This window comes from Coffea arabica, chromosome 10c (assembly GCF_036785885.1).
Source record: "Coffea arabica cultivar ET-39 chromosome 10c, Coffea Arabica ET-39 HiFi, whole genome shotgun sequence".
Classification (NCBI taxonomy): Eukaryota; Viridiplantae; Streptophyta; class Magnoliopsida; order Gentianales; family Rubiaceae; genus Coffea; species Coffea arabica.
In genome coordinates this window covers 48,569,779-48,591,140 of record NC_092329.1, presented here as the reverse complement: position 1 = coordinate 48,591,140, position 21,362 = coordinate 48,569,779, and the positions used below count along the sequence as shown (strand labels likewise).

The 21,362-nt window shown below is 34.6% G+C and overlaps 2 protein-coding genes across 2 annotated transcripts; both read right to left on the bottom strand.

Annotated features, from left to right (window-relative positions):
• Positions 1 to 7,374: 7,374 nt before the first annotated feature.
• On the bottom strand, positions 7,375 to 8,037 carry LOC140015982 (late embryogenesis abundant protein At1g64065-like). Its single transcript, XM_072068819.1, has one exon. The coding sequence runs from the start codon at positions 8,035 to 8,037 to the stop codon at positions 7,375 to 7,377; it is 663 nt and encodes a 220-aa protein (XP_071924920.1).
• A 7,041-nt stretch (positions 8,038 to 15,078) lies between these two features.
• LOC140015981 (late embryogenesis abundant protein At1g64065-like) lies at positions 15,079 to 15,741 on the bottom strand. The gene has a single exon (XM_072068818.1). The coding sequence runs from the start codon at positions 15,739 to 15,741 to the stop codon at positions 15,079 to 15,081; it is 663 nt and encodes a 220-aa protein (XP_071924919.1).
• Positions 15,742 to 21,362: the final 5,621 nt, after the last annotated feature.

Sequence of the window (21,362 nt, the reverse complement as noted above, 5' to 3'; positions counted from 1 at the left end):
AGCGTAGACTCTAGAAATCACTCCTTTACGCCCAAGATTCAGTTCAGAATTTCAAATTTCCGACAATATATATGACGGCAATCCCAACTCTCAAGTAAGGCCACAGAGCCCATCAGAGCCGATGATGCCCAACACATTTCTTGATTCTATGAAGATTCTCTTTTGGAATATCAGGGGTACGAGGCATCCCGAATTTAAAAATCACTTTCTTCAACTTGTCCAACTTCATAATCCCACCATTGTTATACTGGTGGAAACTAAACTACATGGAGATAAAGCCTGCAAAATCTGCAGTCAACTCCCATTTGACAACTTCACAGTAGTTGATGCATCTGGGTTCAAATGAGCCATGTGGCTACTGTGGAACAAGGCAGAAGTTCACATATATCCTATCTCCAACCTGTCGCAGGTCATCCACGCTTCAATCCAGGTAACTCCCTACTCCCTCCCTTGGATACTTTGTGGAATTTATGCTAGCCCATGGTTAAATGAAAGACTGCAACTAAGGAATATTTTGTGTTCCTCTAATAACCCCAATCTCCCTTGTGTTTGGATGGGGGACTTTAATGAGATTTTAATGAGTTCAGACAAGACAGCGAGCAACTCGATTAGCCAAACCAGAGCCAGTCTATTCAAAAAATGTCTGGACTCCTATAACATGTTAGACTTAGGATTCAATGGACCTCGTTATACTCGGCGATGTTTTAGAAGGAACTTGGGTCATATTTATGAACGGCTGGACCACGTTTTTTGCAACCCTGAATGGAATAACCTTTATCCTGAAACACAAGTACACCACCTTGCCATAACTCACTCAGATCATTGCCCAATTCTTTTAGACCTCAAGCCTTCTATAAGTAATTCCATCAACAGACCTTTTAGACTGGAGAAATTTTGGATGTCACACCTTGATTTCCCACAACTTCTCCAACAATCTTAGACTGGGCCCCCCTCTCCTATATCTAATTTTATAGCAACCCTCACTTCTAACATCATTTCTTGGAGTAAAAAGACTTTTGAGAACATTTTCTCTAGAAAAAAGAGGATCCTAGCTAGACTCCAAGGTACTCAAAAAGCCTTGCAAGCTCATCACTCCCAATTCCTAGAGTCTTTGGAAAAACAGCTGTTAATCGAATATGATGAAACCCTTTATCCGGAAAAATCTCTCTGGATTATGAAATCCAAATTGGGCTATTCTATCTCAGATGACCTTAATACCAAATTCCTACAAACTACTACTCTCTGTAAAAGAAAAAGAAACAAAATTGTATCTTTGAGAGATAATGAAGGTCAATGGCTGACTAATAGTGCTAACGTAAAAAATCATATCCTTAAGTCTTTTATTTCCCTATTTACTTCTCACCACTCCCAATCCATATTAAATCCCCAGAATTTCCCTTTTCATAGATCAAATCTGGAGCCATAAACCAAAAGATCCCTAGTTGCCCTCCCATCCATTCAAGAAATAAAAAAGGCTGTGTTTGATATGAAACCTCACAAATGTCCAGGGCCAAATGGCTTCCACCCAATTTTCTACCACAAATTTTGGAATTTCCTTGTTCCTTCGGTCACCAAATTCATCCATGATGCGTTTAACCTTAAACCCCTTCCCTCTGGGACTAATGACACCTTAATTTGCTTGATCCTCAAACTCGACAACCCAGATGCCATTCAGCATTTCAGACCCATAGAACTCTGCAATACCACTTATAAAATCCTAGCCAAGGTCATTGTCAATAGACTGAGACCCCTTCTTCCAACCATCATCTCCCCATTCCAATCCAATTTTATCTTTGGTAGAAGTGGAACAGATAACATCATTCTTGTCCAAGAAGCTAGTCACAGACTTACCAAAAAAAAGGGCAAATATGGGCTGTGTGCCATCAAGCTTGACATTCACAAGGCCTATGATTCTCTTGAATGATCTTTCATTAAACAAGCCCTCACTTTCTTTGACATTCCCCCACCCCTCATCAATCTCATCCTTGATTGCATTACGTCTACCAACTTGGCCATACTCATAAACGGATCCCCAACAGATTATTTTTCCCCTTCTAGAGGCATTCGTCAAAGAGACCCTCTATCTCCATACATCTTCATTATTTGCATGGAATATCTATCAATGGCCATTGCCAAAGAAATGGATGCAATAGTTGGACTCCTCCCAAATTTGGTAGATCTAGACATTGCCCATCACACTGTCTTTTTGCAGATGACATTATCCTTTTCTCTAGGACAGATGACAGCTCCATGACCACTATCCATAATATTCCTCACAATTTTGGTGACCTCTTTGGTTTCTGTATTAATCACTCCAAGTCAAGGATTCTATTCTCCCCAAACACGTATGAGACCACCAAAAACTCTATCACCATGACACTAAACATCCAGGGTACCCGAGACTTAGGTAAATATCTTGGCTTTCCTCTCAGTATTGATAAATCACCCTCTAAAATTTTGCATTTCCTTCTGAAAAAATTCAAGCCAAACTCCAAGGCTGGAAAGCAAATCTATTATCTTTAGCTAGAAGAAAGACAATTATCCAACAATGTATCTCTTCCATCCCTACTTATTTCTTCCAAGCAGCACATATCCCAAAAAAAATCTGTGAAGCCATCAATAGAGTACAGAAAAATTTCCTTTGGGGATCCACATAGGGGAGGAAAAAACTACACTTGATTAAGTGGGAAACTGTCACCCTCCCCAAAAAGAAAGGAGGATTGGGATTGAGACAATCAGCCCTACTTAACAAAGCTAGCTTGGCCAAACTTACTTGGCAGTTGATGAAAAACACACATCGCTCTTGGGTTCAAATTCTTTCAGATCTCTACAAACATAGAAACCAACCTTTGAAGGAATTCCCCTTTAGCTTCGTCAAGTCCAAAGGTTCCATAAACCTCAAAAATATCATAGACGGAAACAACATTTTCAACCAAGGGTTGGGTTGGAACATAGGTGATGGTCCAGAAAATGGTTCTGAGCCAACACCCTCAGATCCTTAATTGAAGGACCACTCCTACCAAAGGAAGATCAGTTACTGTTAGCTAATTTCTTTGACAGTAATGGTTATTGGAACTTCAACAAAATTTCATTTCAACTTCCCCCTCCATCCTAGATTTGATAAAAGCCATTCCTAGACCTCACCACTCTAAACAAACAGACAACGTCACATGAAGAAATTCTCTGGATGGGGAATTTCATCTCAAATTAGCTCATGAGATAGCTCGTATGCTGTATGTTAAGGCCCAAGAAAATAATCAAACACGCCACCCTCCAAACCAATCTTTCACTTGGATTTGGACTACTCACACACCTCATTGAACCAAACTTTTCCTCTAGTTAGCTTCACAAGATAGACTTGCTACAAGACATCTCCTTCACAACAGAAAAATCATTCCTGACAATATCTGCCCTTTACTAATCATGTCTTGTGTAAATGTGTCCACGCCCAATCTGTTTGGATGGAACTCAATCCCAACTATTACCTATCTACTATACACATTCCTTTTCATATCTGGCTTAGGGAATGATGTAAAATGTCCACACCCTCCCCTTACTACAATATCCTTGGGGCACTCTCTTTTCCTTTACTTGCTGGACCATTTGGAAATCTAGGAATAAGAAGATTTTTTAGCCCAACAAACCACAACCTCCACCAACCAAAACCAGCATTAAGTTGGCCATTGAATTCTACTCCCTTGGACCAAAATCTAACCATCCCGCTCGCAGAAAATCCCAAATTCTTATCAGATGGATTCCCCCAATCCTTCAATGGTTCAAGCTCAACACAGACTGATCAGCTTTAGGAATCCAGGTCTTGCTGGATCTGGAGGTTTAATCATAGACGCCACCAAAGGCTGGATTAAAGGATACTGCAGAAATTTAGGCTCTTCAACCAACATGCTGGCGGAGTGTTGGGGTGTCCGGGGTGGACTAGAACTAGCCCTTTCCTTAAATATTTCTCAACTAGAAGTTGAAGTTGACTGTGAAACTATTGTTAGTTTGTTAAAATCTGCTATCAATCCTAATCATCATTTGAACTCTATCATTTCAGACTGCAGATTCCTCCTTTCGCAGCTATGGCATGTTAAGATATCCCACATATACCGGAAGACGAATAGATGCACAAACACACTCGCAAGAATGGGAGGCAGATTACAATCCAGCTTTTTAACTTTTGCTAACTGTCCTCAAGAACTTGCTTTTGTCTATGATGAGGACTTGAACAGGATCTGCTTTCCCCGCACTATCTCTTTTGCAATGTAATAGATAGGGCGAAACTCTATTTTATTAATGTTTAATCCTTATTTCCACCAATATATATACATATATAAAAAATTAAAAATATACAAATTGAGAGCTCGATTAGGCTTATCGATCCTACGAGTTCAGAAATACAACACTCAAACTCGACTTGTATATACTTTTGAGTAGTTCAAACTCAATTCAAACTTGATCAACATTAAACTCAAGTCAAGTAGTTGACTGAGCTACTAGCAAACTTGAATTGAGTAGTTTGGTCAACTTGCAACCCTAGCATAAGTTATTACTTGTTCTTTACACAACCAATTTAATTTCATAGTTATAGATAGGATTTCACTAAATTTTTCATAGCTCATCATTTTATTCCTTCCTTTAGTGTCATTTATTCTAATCATATTCGAGTTCCTAACTCTTCCTTTTATATTTATACTTCAAATATCCAGTTCAATAAAAATACAAATGAAATAAAATCTACCACAACATTTGCTTTGACATGCACAAAATTTCACTAAGGTTGAAAACTTCACCCATTTTCTATTAGAACAATTTCGTCTACTTTTCTGCGCCTTTTTCCACTTCACTTTGGCATTCATTTTTTAACTCTACGTTTTCATTAGGGCCAGCATCTCTCCTTTCTCAAAATATCTTCAACTATTGGGCATTATTAGATGATGGACAAATTTTCGAGAGGGCTTTTATTGTGATTTCATAATGTATTGCATTATTCATCGGCGCACAGCCGCCAGCTTTATTCCATGCCCGGTACATCTTTTGGTTGTCTATCTATGCCCACCCTTGCAAAACACTGTTGGCCTCCTTGCATTGGTTCTACCTACCGTGGGCAGAGAAGTGAACTTTTCACCATAGCTTGAACCAAGCCAAGCATTCCCCGATAGGAAAATTCTCATCGTCTAAGCATCCTACGCCAAAAGATGTTGACAGCTTATTCTGTATCTAAACACCACATCTGTCGGTCGCTACTTGTTACAGAAGTTATGCCAACAAAATCAGATTTTTCCGCCTCGTTAGCACCAACATCTGTGAGTTTTAGAACTGGCATCAGTTATTTTGAAAGAGAGAAAAGATGGGAGATATGAAATCAAGAGGTATAGGGGAAGAAGGGAGAGATTGAAGATTGGATGTTAGGAATGCAAGAGGGGAGGTGTGGAAGCTGGGAGAGGTGGATATACATGTAATCACGAACGAAGATGCTGAGACAAGATGCAAGCTTCAGTCCATGTATTTTGGGGTCCACTTGTAATTTTTACGTATTTAGGATCTGAGACTATCAAACAAGAGAAAATGACCTATTTCATCTCTTACATTTTAGAATTTTTTTTTGGTTCCTTGCTTTTAAAATAAAATAAATTAGTCCCAAAATGGCAACATGATATGGATTTTAGAGTAAATTTGGAACATCACTTTAGTTTCTTTCCCAATCTAGCTACACTTGATATGCATGTGATATTAAATCAATAAAAAAAAGAGGAAAAAATAACAATTATAACATCAAAAACAAATATTTCTCTCTAAAAGATTTAAATTTTTTTTAAAAAAATAACATTAAGTCAATATAAAAAGGAAAAAGTTAAAATTATAGCAGCCAAAAAAAAGTTATTTGACAAGTATGATTAAATATTAAGACTTCATCAAGGTTCGAGTTACTGCATACCAAGTTATATACTACAAGTATGATGCTTTAATCACTATTATGATCATACATTGATTGCTACCTATCCTGATAATAAGAGGAGAAGTTTTGAATGGGTATTGGCTGAGTCTCACCTCTGTCTCAAAGAAAGATTGGACAGAGAGTAGGGATGTAATCGAGCCAAGTCAAGCTCAAGTATTGCTATACTCGAGCTCGACTCGACTCATATATACCTAGGCTCGAGCTCGACCGAGTACAAAAAATCGATACTCGAAACTTGACTCGAGGAACTCGCTTTAACCTCGAGACTCGACTCGATAAGGCTCCACCTTTAGTCAAGCCTTATCAAGTCGAGTCTAATCAAGTTTTTTGACTCGACTCGAATGTAAATTCCGTAAAACTTATACTCATAATGGTCATGTTATAATTATAATACATATATATTATTTAAATTATAAATATATTATTTAAATACCCCGGCTTGACGAGTAGCTCGACAAGTCTCGAGCCTCAAAATATTGGCTCGAAACTCGATTCGAATGACAATTGAGTAGCTCGAAACTCGGCTTGAACTCGGTCAACCCGAGTTCAAGTCAAGCCGTTAACCGAGCTACTCGCGAGCTACTCGATTACGACTCGGCTCGCGTACATCCCTAGTTACATATAAATCATCTTAGGAAATTGGGAATAAAAGAAGAAAAATGAAAAAGAAAATAAAAAAAAAAGAAGAAAGATCAATTAGTTTATGTACTTGATATTAAAGGAACATATAAAACTTTTATTGTCATATTCATTTTTGATGAAGAAAAGATTGACTTTCATTAAGAATGCTCAACAAATCAGCCCCAAGAATAGGCTGGAGAAAAGTTAGAGCATTAAGCTCCATATTTTACCGATTCGATCCGAGCTCTCTGCAGCAGAAAAATCAACCATAATATAGTTGATAGCTAGTTTTTATGACAGATTACTGATGAAGTAAATTTAGGGATAAAGTGCAACTGACCCCTGATTTTAAGGCACCTTCTTGTGTTCAAGGCCAAAATAGGGCAAATATTTGTCCAGAAAAGTAACATGAATTTGGTGACTTTTTTTTTTTTTCTTAAAAACTCCATACACAGGGTAGAGATACTAATCATAAAATTTTATCAGTAAAATCAAATGAAAAGGAAGGAGACGGACAAGAAACTGGCATTCAGTACAAAACTTGACATAATAAAAAGAAATGAGAAGTACTACTCTCTTATATTATAATATCTAATATATCTAATATCTAATCATTTAGTTGTCTAAATGATTTTGACGACTACATTAATACAATGTCCACAACCTCATAGAGCAATGCCCTTCCTTATTCAACCCAAAAGAGGTAAAAACGATCAACAACCTCAAAGAGGAAATACATAAATAACAATATTCAAGTAAAAATAGAGCATGGTGCATCATTGATGTAGGTTCCAGCATCACTTGCAGTTAATATCTCGAACAACTCTCTCGGCAAAACCGACAGTGATGGTGCAATCCATGTTTGTGGATTTCTTCTTCTTGAACATAAACGTCAGCGTCACCTTTCCACTCAATTTGGATTGAGCATTCAACTTCAACACCCCAGAGTTGAGATCATTTTCGAGTTGTGAGTTGCTGGTCAAATTATTTGATGAGAGGTCCACGGCAACATTTAGCTTCTTGGTTGATAGCCATCCTGATTTGCTATCAGGAACCATGGCTTCCCCAATTGGTGTGCCATCATAGAAGAAGGATATTGTGCTGTTTTGGAACTTGTAAGTTCCAAAATTGTTGTTTTTCACGCCAACCTCAGCATTCATCCTAAAATTAAACGAAGCATTTGTAGCCGTGCCCACATTGAAGGTCTCGAAGGTTGCTGATTGTACTCGAAATTTTGGAGTTTTTATCTTCATCACGGTTAGAGAAAACAATACTATGATGCCAGTTTGGAACACAACGAAGGCAGCAAAATATGCAAGGTACCTGATACGCTTCTTGCGACGAATTTCGTCTGACTCTCTTGAAGCTGACTCTTCGTCGCGCTTGAAATTAGAAACTGCATCATGGTTATAATTTTGAGACAATGGATGAACTTGCTGATCATTCCTTCTGTCAGCCATTTCAACAATCTTAGAAGAAAGAACGGAGCCGAAATGTCAGGTTTATTTTTCTTCTGCTCGAGTTGCTTAAGATGCTGGTTTTGTTGTGGAGATCTAAGTTAACCCTCTGGTATATATATGAATAGACCAACATCTAAGCTAACATTTAATACTAGGAAAAATAGTTGGAATGGGTCGTAAAGTTCCAACTATGTTGGAATGGGTCATAAGACTGCAACTCCATGGAACTAAAGTCCTCAGGTGCGACCTTATTTCCATTTTTGGTACACTAGGTTAAACTAGTGATTAGGTGCCCGTGGAGTTGTGTTGTATGTGTGATTCGATCTGATTTTATATATCTTTAATTTTTGGTGTACAGCCACGTTATAATGTTTTATTAATTATATGTGAATTATTTCATTTATACATATCACTTTTTTTTATACATACAATAATGCAATGTGATTATCTGCGAATAATGTAATAAGTATAATAACCGCATCAAATCACACGAAATAACATCTGCACTGACACCCATTCTCTAAAACTAGACTTGCTTCCCTCTATTCCTTACATGCATTTAATCTGTTCTCATAAAGATGCCTGTAAAACCACAGAGTGTTACACTTTCTTTGATTTTCAATATGTTTTTGAGTCACTTTTGTGTGAGTAACTAAATCTAAAGCTACTACTGATCTTCCAATAGGTATCCCTCCGTTCCAAAAACTTTGTCGTGCTTTGGGAGTTGAACTTTTTATACACAATACTAAGCTTCAGCTTTGTTTTCGGATCTTGCCACTCTTAAAATCACTTTTAGAAACAAGAATCTGTGGTCATTAGTGGCCAAGGAGACAAAAATAACATGTGCGGCCAAAGCTATCTCCAAGAAGTCTAATCTGACAACGAGAGTGATATTCACACATCACTTCAGACCTTGTGTGTAATTGTTTATCTCACGGATGTCCTGAAACTTTATTGATAGCAAATGAAAATCAAGAGACCCACTAATAAATGTAAAGAATGAGGGAATCTTAAAGGATAAAAACTGAAACAATAGAAATTTTGTTTTCCATTTTGGGTATGTGAATTATATCTTGGGATACATTAAGAAAGAAAATATGGTACTTTTAATGAGATGGAGAGAATATTTGATTGGTCCATGCTTTAAAATTCAAGTAATTGACATTTTGTTCATAAAGCTATGCATTTTCCAAAAGGTATTTGAATTTGATACACAGTTCTTGACTCTTACAAGTTTACAAACTCAAAACAATTGAACCCCTGGCCATTTTCAAATGTGACTAAGATTCCTAGGTTATTTTATCTGGTGACCAGGCTATCCTTCTATAAAATGATTTTTTTCACTTAAGTTTGACTATTGACTGGATCTTCAATTCTGCAACGGCCACCTTACTTTGAAAATGCCCCACATCTCAAGTCAAAGATTCATCAAAGTGTACACATCACCTGATGCTATCATTGACCGGAAGCCTATTACTGGACTTAGTTTAGTGGGAGTGTACCATAAATGCATAAGTGAGACTAGGCAAAAGTGTATATAACTTAGACTAGGCAAAAGTGTATATAACTTAGGTGGCGTTCTATTGGCACCTTGAAATTGGATTCGAATTTTCATCTTGAGCTTGAAATGGAGTCAGTCATTTCAATATATCTATTTGATTCAATATCAAGAATATATATCATTATTATAGTTGATGTTTGTTTGGTTGAATCTTTCGAAATGGGATATAAGAAATTTTTACTAATTAAATGTATTAGTAAATTTAGTATAACTAATTAATAATTTTTATTAGTAAAAATGTATAATTGATAATATCAATTATATTATATACTAATATACATTATATAATACATATAACTAAAATAGCATTATTATAAGTTTGTAACTAATTAAATTTAATATTATTCATATAATTATAAAAATATTATAAAATAAATATATAATTATAATTATATACATATATACATATATTAATTATACTAATATTTTAAATATTAAATATAATATTTATTATATTATTATATTTTTAATAAATATAAATATAATTATATAATATATTATTATTATTATTATATACACGTATAAATTATAATTATATGCACATATAATATACATTTATAAATAATATAAATATATTATTATATAATATTAATAAATTTATAATATATATTATATAAATATAATTATATTTATGAAATAATTATAATATATATTTGTATAATATATTGTATATGTGTATATAATAATTATATATATAAATATAATTATATTTATATTTATTATTACAAATATATTATAATAATTATAAATATATTATATAATTATACTAATAGTATAATAAAATATATAATTATAATATATATATTCTATATATAATTATTTATATGTCTATAATTATATATTAATTTTTTAATGAGTAGCGGGACGGGCCCCGTTTCTAAACGAGAAACAGATTTGGGTTTTGTCCAAAACCCTCTAGGTTATTGGGGAATTGGGGAACTCCAAATTTTTAGATATGATTCCAAAATTCCAATTCCGATAGTAGTAATCCAAACAACAATTATGAGGTTTATTTCAATTCTTCATTCCGAAACCCTCTTACCAAACACCACCTTATATGTTGTTTAACACCAATATTGCATATTTTCTCAATTGATATGAAAAAGGGTTACCATTTCAACAAAAAAAAAAAATGTGGACTCCACGTTTGGATCCAAAAAAAAAATGTTAATCATCTCGCAAGGAATTGAGCTTCACCCGTATAATTGTGAGATAATCTATCTGGATGACATATTTCCTATCCTACCATTTAGCATGCAGAAATCTTGATAGAGAAGGTAATGTTAAGTAATGTCGAAAATCTAACTTCTCCTCCATCTCTCTAACTTTCTTCTATCCTTTAGAACAAAACCACAACGGATCTTCTGTCCCACATCCTATGCCATTCTCTGTCCCATTTTTTATTATATTATTATTTCTCCTACATAAACACCATGTTTTAGTTCTTTTTTGTTTCCTTAAGATCCAATAACTATTAACTGAGTAATATACAAAATTTAACAAACTCAAAAAATCAAAATGCATAAAAAATGAGTTTTGTTATGAATTTTCTGTTGTATTTTTTAATTTTCTATTATATATTATTTTTTTTGAAATTGTTGTATATATTTTTTACTCAATTAACAGTTATTGGATCTTAATATGTAGGAGATATAGCAATATAATAAAAAATGGGACAGAGAATGGCACAGGGTGTGGGACAGAAGATCCGTTGTGGAACAAAATAGTGTCCCCCCCCATTAATAGCTTTCTTTTTTTTTTTGTTTTAGTATGTAATAATGTCCCCTAAGATATATCATGAAAGTATTCTTTCCTTCTCAAGTTTCCTAATAGGAGTTTTATAGTGAGAGTTTTGTTCTCACTAAAGTTTCTAGTGACACTATTCTTGTAGTATATATTTCCTTATTAAATCTCAATTTTTTCATATTTAGTTGTCAAATATGGAATTTTTGAGATCTATTTTGCCAGATGTTATCAAAATATTGAATTTGAAACAGTTAAACAGCAGACATGGCAGTGGAAGAAATGCACAAATGTTCTGTAGGTTCAAGGCGATTGATGTCAATTTCTTGAATATATTGGGGTTTCAAATATAATTTTTGTTTATTTCTCAGATATGATATATCTGTAGATTTTTAGATTTGTTGTTTTTTGTGGTATGGTTGATGTATCATCTGCCATTACTACAAATTTTACAATAAAATTATGATTTTTTTAATAAAAAACAAATATTACGAAAAAGCGAGTAATTAACCTAACCATCTCTTTACACAATACATACGTGTAGATTTTTGGAACTATTTAACTACACTATTATTTTCAACAAGAGTCCAATAGGTTGGCTTTTCATCACTACTCTAGAACGCCTCCAAAAAGTATTGAAGTATATTCTAATTAATCTTGTCATTCCAGGATTGAATCAACTTTTTAGTGGATGATGGTCTAAAAGAATTATAAAGGGGAACCCATATAATACCTCTTTATTGTAAAGTAATTTTCCTATGGGATCAGATGCTGCTGTAAGGAATCTATCATAGAGAAAAAGATAAAACGGTTAGGTGATTACACTGCAAAAGTAAATTTTGGAGCAAATATAAGTAGGCAAAAGCCAATAAAGCTTGTTGTTCTCTGAGGCTCTCTCTGCTTGTAATCACTCTTTGCTATCCAAATTTTTCTCTTACATTGTGCTTTGATATTTAGTGATTAATTGGTACTGTGAAAGACAGCAATATGTTAGTTGTTTATTGATCCCCCAAAAAAAAAATTTTTTTTTTTGGTTGTTTGGCCTTTGCATGCTTTTATTGGTGGTAACTTCAAAGTTTTCATCAATTTCTGAAAATGGAGACTTGTATAAGTCTGATTGGGTTACATCACATTGGGGTAAACATAATAGCTTCTTTAGTTGATTTCCACGGGATTTGGCCTGCGCCTGAGAGTTTTAATCACCAAGGAGCATGAAGCCTTGAACTAAAAGCATTTCTTTTAATGACTAGGCGACTTTGGCATAGCACACTTGTTTGAAATTGAATGGGTTAATTTTATTTTCGCCCTCTAAAGTAGCCAAAAATTTTTAGATGAGCCCCAAAATTTTTGAAAAAAGTTTCAATTTTACTATTTAAATAAATTTGGTTTAGTTTATAGCCCTTGAATTCTAGGTGTAGTTATTATCATTTCCCGTCTACACCATGAAGAGCTTTGGCAATACTAACTAGAATAGGATTCACGTAATTTCATCTACGTTTTTGCACATTAATTGACTTCTTGTCATTGTTTTATCCTATGGCTTTTATGGCTTCAAAACCTACCTTGTGTACCCCTTGGCTCTCCCTCTACTTTAGGCCTGTTTGCATTGCGTGTTTTGGCAGAAAAAGTTCTTGAAATACATGTCTACGTTAATCACATTAAGACACATAAATTCCCACAAGAAAATATAAATACCACCCAAAAATACCTGACAAACCCTAAAATCATGTCAAGAAACGCTAAAAAAACACTCAAAAATACCCAAAAAAATTCCAATTCGTATATTATCACCCATTCCGGACCCACCACCCACTCGATCCCTAGACCCGTAGTGGGAAAAGGTGTTATGATCCGTTGGTTCTTATAGGTGGATATAATACTTTATTTGTACAAAACAAAAGAAAAAATTACCAACTTATTGGTAAGGACGACACGATTAAGTTTTGTCTTTGAATTGGTGTAATTTTTAAACATTAGGTATCAATAATAGTGAATTATACTTTTTTTTACATAATTGTGAATTTTATTTGTGTATACTCACTCAATTGAAAATATACTAACGCACGAATTATATCAACTGGATAGAATTGGGCAAAACTCAATACTTGCCCTGTAATCCATTAGTGGATGGTTAATTAAAATAACAAATATGAACTTTCAATGAGCTAATTCTGTTAAACAGTTGTATAAGAAGCAGTTAATCTCTTGCGAGTTTGCACAATCCTCACATTTTCGATATAAAAAAAAAAAAAAAAAAGAATGGTACAGTGAGCAACTTGTGAAATTTGAAACTAATTTTGAGCAAGTTTGATTGGGGAAAGAATTTTGTAATTAAGTTAGGAATTTGCCAAGGTACTCATGTAAAACAATTATAGAAATCAACAACCTTAGGCAGATGATACTAAGAATTGGGGGTTAATAGTAAGCATGTATAACAATTATCCTGGACAGGTGGATGGATGTGATGGGGTGTGTTTTTTTGTAGATTCAAGACTTCTACAATCACCAGTATAAACTGTAACATGCAGTATACAAACTAATATAAGTTGTGTAGAAGTTACGATAAACACACAACATATTTTGTTCCATAACTAATCACATCTATCTAATTTCAAATCAACTCATTCCTACTCACAAATTGCACCTACAATCCAAACTATGATTATAGAACCCCTTAATCCGTGGACTGGTGTGAGCAAACCTCTTGATGTGATGTGTGAGTCGCTTTTTATATATAAAAAAAAAAAAAAAAAAACCAAGTATAAAGCAGTTATCTAGGCTAGGTAAGAGGTACTTCACCACCAAGTTATAAAGTACTAGTATGATACTTTAATCACTATTATGATCATACTTTGATTGCTACCTATCCTAGTTGAGGGAAGAGTTTAAGAAGAGAGTTTGTGTTGAATAGTTTGCCTGAGTCTCACCTGCTGACTACAAATCCTGGGAGAAAGATTGGACAGAGAGGCAACGAACAAAGAGGTGTAATTAAATGGAATCATATTAGGAAACTGACAAGAAGAAAAGAGAAAGAGAAAAAGAAAATAAAAAATAAGAAAGATCAATTAGTTTAGGCACTTGATATTAAAGGGCATATAGAACTTATTTTGTCATATTCTTTTTCATGAAGAAATGATTGACTTTCATAGTTTCATTAAGAAATTCTCACGACATCAGCCCTAGGCTGGAGAATTAAGCTCCCATACTTCTGCCATATTCTCAAACAGAAAAATGAAAACCTAATTTTGGTGATAAGTTACTGAAAAAGGGGTAAAGTGCAATTGACCGCTGATCCTAAGGCACCTTTTTTGTATTTAAAGCCAAAATAGGACAAATATTTGTCTAAAAAGGTAAGATGAGTTTGGTGGTCTTCTTTTTTTTTTTTTTTTGGCAAAATTTCATATACGGTCGAAATGCCAAATCTAAACTTTTATAACCAAAATCAAATGAAAAGGGTAAAAATCTAGACTCCGGGATAAGAGTTGGCATATTAAAAAGAAATGAACAATACCACTCCCTTATATTATAATATCTAATATAAGGGAAACTAAAGTTGCCCAAATGATTTTGATGACTACATTAATATACAATGTCCACAACCTCATAGAGCAATGCCCCTCCTTATTCAACCCGAAAAAGGTAAAAATGATCAACAACCTCAGAGAGGAAAAACATAAATAACAATATCCAAGTAAAAATTGAGCATGGTGCATCATTGATCGATGTAGGTTACAGCATCACATGCAGTTAATATCTCGAACAACTCTATCAGCAAAACCGACAGTGATGGTGCAATCCATGTTTGTGGATTTCTTCTTCTTGAACATAAACGTTAACGTCACCTTTCCACTCAATTTGGATTGAGCATTCAACTTCAACACCCCAGAGTTGAGATCATTTTCGAGTTGTGAGTTGCTGGTCAAATTATTTGATGAGAGGTCCACGGCAACATTTAGCTTCTTGGTTGATAGCCATCCTGATTTGCTATCAGGAACCATGGCTTCCCCAATTGGTGTGCCATCATAGAAGAAGGATATTGTGCTGTTTTGGAACTTGTAAGTTCCAAAATTGTTGTTTTTCACGCCAACCTCAGCATTCATCCTCAAATTAAACGAAGCATTTGTAGCCGTGCCCACATTGAAAGTCTCGAAAGTTGCTGATTGTACTCGAAATTTTGGAGTTTTTATCTTCATCACGGTTAGAGAAAACAATACTATGATGCCAGTTTGGAACACAACGAAGGCAGCAAAATATGCAAGGTACCTGATACGCTTCTTGCGACGAATTTCGTCTGACTCTCTTGAAGCTGACTCTTCGTCGCGCTTGAAATTAGAAACTGCATCATGGTTATAATTTTGAGACAATTGATGAACTTGCTGATCATTCCTTCTGTCAGCCATTTCAACAATCTTAGAAGAAAGAACGGAGCCGAAATGTCAGGTTTATTTTTCTTCTGCTCGAGTTGCTTAAGCTGTTGGTTTTGTTGTGAGGATCTAAGTTTAACCCTCTGGTATATAAATATACACAAACCAACATCTAGGCTAACATTTAATACTAGGAAACTTAGTTGGAACGGGTCGTAAAGTTCCCACTTGGAATGAGTCGTAAGGTTCCGACTACATGCAAAATGAAATCCTCAAGTGCGATCTTATTTTCCATTTTTAGTACACTAGGTAAAACTGGGGACTTGGTGCCAGACTGCCAGTGTAGTATTGTGTGCGATTGGATACGGTTATTATACTTATTCAAATTCTTGGTATACAATACATTATAATGTTATACTAAATACATGTGCACTTTCTTGTTTTTCAGGTCATTTTTGGGTGAATACCTAAGCCTCAAGCTTCTACAAAATCTTCCAATAGATATTTGATTGTTCTTGCTTCAAAATTCAAGAAATTGGCATCTTGTTCATAAAGCTACGCATTTTCCAATAGGTATTTGATACACTTGCCTTGATTATTTTTCCTGCCTGTTGCGTTGATTAAGATTCTAAATTCTGTTCTTTACAAATATATAATTCGACTACTACAAGTTTACAAACTCAAAATAATTGAACCCCTGACTATTTTAAAATGTGACTAGAGACCTAGGCTATGGTACCTGAAGAGCAGCTTATCCTTCTTTAATTTTTTTTTTTTAAGGCTCAGACGGTTCTTTAAAATGATTTTTTTTTTTTTGCTTAAGTTTGACTACTGGGCTCGATATTCAATTTTGGAATGGCTAATGAACCAGTTCTCTGATTGAGAGTAAATATTTGTTGAAATATTCCGTCAAGCCACCTTAATTTGAAAATGCCCCACATCTCAAGTCAAAGATTCATCTAAGTGTACACTTCACCTCATGCTATCATTGACTGGAAGCTTATTACTGGACTCAGTTTAGTGGCAGTTTACCATAAATGCATTACAGACTAAAGCAAAGGGGAGGGAGTAGGGTATGAATGGGAATCAAAATCGGTAATTCAGAACTTTGAAATCGGAATTTTTTGAAATTTTGGCATCAGAATTTCCGACCAAATTCGATTTCAAATTTACCAACTCTGAATTCGAATTCATTCTGAATTCAATTATGAATTTGGTAAATTTCAATTTCACCGAATTCTGGAATATAAAATTTATTATTATTATATAAATGTTATATTACATATATATAAAAAATATTATATGTATATATATATATATATATATTAAAAATGAATTTGAAATCGAAATAGGAATTCCAAATCACCAAATTCAGGAATATAAAAATTATTATTATAATATAAACTTTATATTACATATATATATAAATAAATATTACATATATGTGTGAAAAACGAATTTGAAATTGAAATAGGAATTCCGATTTTCGATTTGAAAAATTCCATTACCGAATTCGAACCAAATTCACATAATTCGAAATCGAAAAACCTAATTTCAGTTCCGACTTCCGAATTATCAATTTCAAAAATTCAGAATTCAATTCAAATTCAGTTGGTAAATTGGAATTTATTGATTTTGCATACTCCTAGGAAGGAGAGGGGGATAGAGAACTTGAAGGAAACTAAATTACTTCTAAAACTGTTCTAGAAAATCTTGGATGGGAAATGCAAGTAAGGAGTTTCGAATCGCTTACCTACCTACAACCAAAGAGAGACTTTTATCCCTTTCGAGTGGCCAATTGAGCCAACTCAGTTGGTTAACTTATAAGTTGTATAACATCACTATTGAAATAATCGAAGCATTTTTTTTAAAGGATGCTCAATAAGCACATATTAACACACTTAAATCACACTACTCTACTATGTAAATGTGAACACTAATAATTATTATTGTCCGTTGCATTTATACGCTTTCCTTAACTAACTTTACTTTTCTAAAGTAAACTCTAAGTTAAACAGACCCATAATCAAATTATAATTATATCCTGGATGATAGTTGCATTTATTAGTTTATTATTTTTAACGTACACTTTAACTTTTACTGATGAGATAAACTTTCTGCAATATTGTACAGGCTCCTAAATATTAAGGCGATTACGAGTGTGACTGTGTTACATATACCTAGTAGCCAAAAAACATCGACATTTTTAGTTGATTTCCATGCCGCTTCAATTCAACAGGAAAAGCAATGAAGGATTCGTTACCTAAGATCCCCCGTCTCCAATACTTCCTGGGTAGGCATTGGAGAAATTTCTAATTTTGTGATGAATTTTAAAAAAATTCTACAAAAGGGGTGATTTTGACAATGGATTCCGTTCGGGGGTCTTCGCATTCGCGAAATGCGAGGTTAGAATAGAGCTCGCATTCGCGAAATGCGAGCTCTACTCTGTAGTTCTTCTTAATCTATTCATCATGTCAGGTTCTTGTAGGAGGCATAAGTTCATGCTCTTCAGTCTTCTTCTTGCTTTGATTCTCATCTCATCAGAAGCATCAAGATTTCCAAAGGATATGTGGAAACAGATGCTGCCTAAAAGGCTTCCATCTCCTTCTTCAGCTCCCTCGAGAGGATCAAATTCTGTAGCTACTGCATCTACAGATATTGAACTGCATCTAAAAGGTCTTACGAAGAACTTGATCTTGCCTTGCCTTTAGTTGAACTTCCCGAGTGGGAGATCAGTTGCAGGAGTTCATTCAGGGGATGAGGAAGGTGACATAACCAAAGAGCAGGGGAGGGCTAAGCATAAGAAGACTCAGGAAAGCTAACAGAGCAGTTTTAGCTAAACTGAGTTGGGACATGACACAGAACAAAAAGTCTCTCTGGGTTGAGGTGATCAAAGGGAAATATTGCAGAAACCAAGAAGTGCATTTTCAATACAGACCTGGATCTTCTCATGTGTGGCGCAGCATTCTAGCAGGACATGATGTGCTACAGAAGGGGCTACGTTGGAGGCTAGGGAATGTGTCAAAGGCTAGACCCTGAAATCCCCGTCCACATTCTTAGAGAAAACTCTCCTCTAGACTAAGATTTCCCCTGGGCTAAGAGAAAAGGCTTAGAAAGCTATAGAAAAGCCTCTCCTGTAAACTCAGTGAGCTCGCATTCCGTGATTGCGAGCTCCAATGCGACCTCACATTCGTGGAATGCGAGCTCAGTGAGCTCACATTTCCGGAATGCGAAAACCCCTATTTGTAGAAAACACTCCAAGAACCGCCCTCGTTGTAGAATTCTTTTTTTTTTCCATCATAAACTAAGAATTCACCCGTAGGCATTGATTTTGGAAGGCAAGTGCTCTTTCCAAATTCGGGACTTTTTGTTAATTGGCATGTGATTAAAGATCCATCTCTAGAAATAAAATTAATGTTAATCCCAGAAAGATGCAACACAGTCTTATCTGATATTGATTGTGTGGTTAGCTCAGGAATTAACCAATATTTCTTATGATCAGAGTCAGCTAAGAGAAAGAAGAAAGGGAAGAAATAGAAGGAATGGGAACATCTTGAAATGGGCGTAGATCGTATTTTGTCATTTTGATATGGACAGGGTCTAAAATAGACGATTTCCAAAAAAATGTGGACTCCACATTTGGATTTAGAAAAAAAATGTTAATCATGTCACAAAAATGTGCCACCTTACGAGAATCATACAATTGTGAGATAGTCTGTCTATTTAAACAGACTTTCCGGTCCTACTATTTAGCATGTAGAAATCTTGATAGAGAAGGATAAAAAGCAAAACGTGTAATGTTAAGTGATAGGAAAATTCAAGAAATTAACCATCTCTTTACACAATGCAAACTTGTAAGTTTGCTGATCTATTTAACCGCACTACTATTTTCAGCTGAGAGTCAAATAGCTTGGCTTTGCAGCATTACATCTAGAAACCTTGCACACAATTTGGGGTGGTGTGTTCTAATTAATCATGTCATTGCAGGAATAAGATAACTTTTTTAGTGGATAGTGCTGTTGATTGGTGAAAAAGGGGAACCCATACAATAAGTCTTTATTGTGAAGTATTTTTCCCTATAGAATCAAGTACTGCTGTAAGAAATCTACAGGGGAGAAAATGATAAAAGGCTTAGGTCATGATTGCACTCCAAAACTAAATTTTATAGCAACAAGAAGTATGTAAAAGGCAATAGAAATTGTAAAATTCAATTTAGGACTACTAGTTCCTCTTCGGAGCTTTTAAGTTGTACCAAATTATCATTTTGCATCATGAATTTCAATTTTGGACACACTACATCTTAAGCGCTCAAATCTATCATACTTAAGTCCAATCCTCAACACTGTAACTAAAACTAATGCAAGTAAGGAATGTGCAAACAATGCATCAATATAACTATTACACAGTAAAAAGTAGAAAAAATAGAGAAGAGGAACTTTCCCTCCTTTTGTCAATTCCAGTTTCGATCTTAAGGCAAAATAAAATTCCCCAACAAAGGAAAAGAACCCAAAAAAAAAAAAAAAAAAAGGGAACCCTTTCGGCAAGAATAAATCCAAACCTAAACCTGGAAGATGATTCTGGAGATGTGTCAAACATTCGTTTAATAAAATGAATCAGTCCTTTGTATTTGGACGATTAGAGCCAGTAATTCCTCAAATTGACGCTCATTGTTGGAGTATATTTTTGTTTGCTATAGCAACCTGAAGATTCCAAATTTTTCCAGTTGATTGACCCCAAACTATGCCCTGGATGTAATGAATTGATTGCTGAACTCCATGGGTAAGAAGGACGATGAAATAGCTAAATTACAATTGAACAATAAGAGCTTCCGGTTGAAGAAGTACAATAAGCTGCTGTTGCTAATGATTTATTAGGTATTAATTTTTGATTGTTTATAGTGAAAAAGGCAAGAAATGAACAATATGGAGATACCTGAGTAATGGATAATGAAGACTTCCTTACTTCCATTAATTTTTTTCCTTCCTTACAATATGAACAATTAGACTCAAATAGTGTTTTCAAAATTGAAATTTAGGTTACAAAATCCGAATTCAATACATGTTAATGGGTGTGAAGTGTAATTAATCCTTCAACATACTAGTTGGACTAGATGACTTTTCTCCTGTAACAATTCAACTGCATTTTTATACCCAACATGCCTGTATCAGGCAGCCGTCAGTGAAGGTGAAGGCGCAATCTTTCTAGGTAGGGGCTTATCGCATTCCTCCAGAAGGGAACAGGGAATATTAGATGGCTCCATCATAGGAGACTGAGAGGAAAAATATAACAAAAAAAATGCCAGAAGAAGAAGAAGAAAGACCAATTTTTTCATGCACCTTGTAATTAGCTATGATAGTTAATTGGTAACTTTAGGGGTAAATCTTGCTGATAAAATAAACTTTGAGGTTAAAATGCAAAACCTCCCTAAGTACAGAACTTTTTTGCATCAAAACCAAACAGGGCAAACATTTGACAATAAATGTAACATGAATTTGGTGACTATCATAATACAAATGTAGCGGCCTTAGTTACCTACCAAAGGTAATATTAAACCTGAAAAATGTAAAATTAATCAAGAACCTCAAAGGAAAAAAAAAAAAGCAATAAATACCCACGTAAAAATAGACTATGGTAAATCATCCATGTACATTACAATA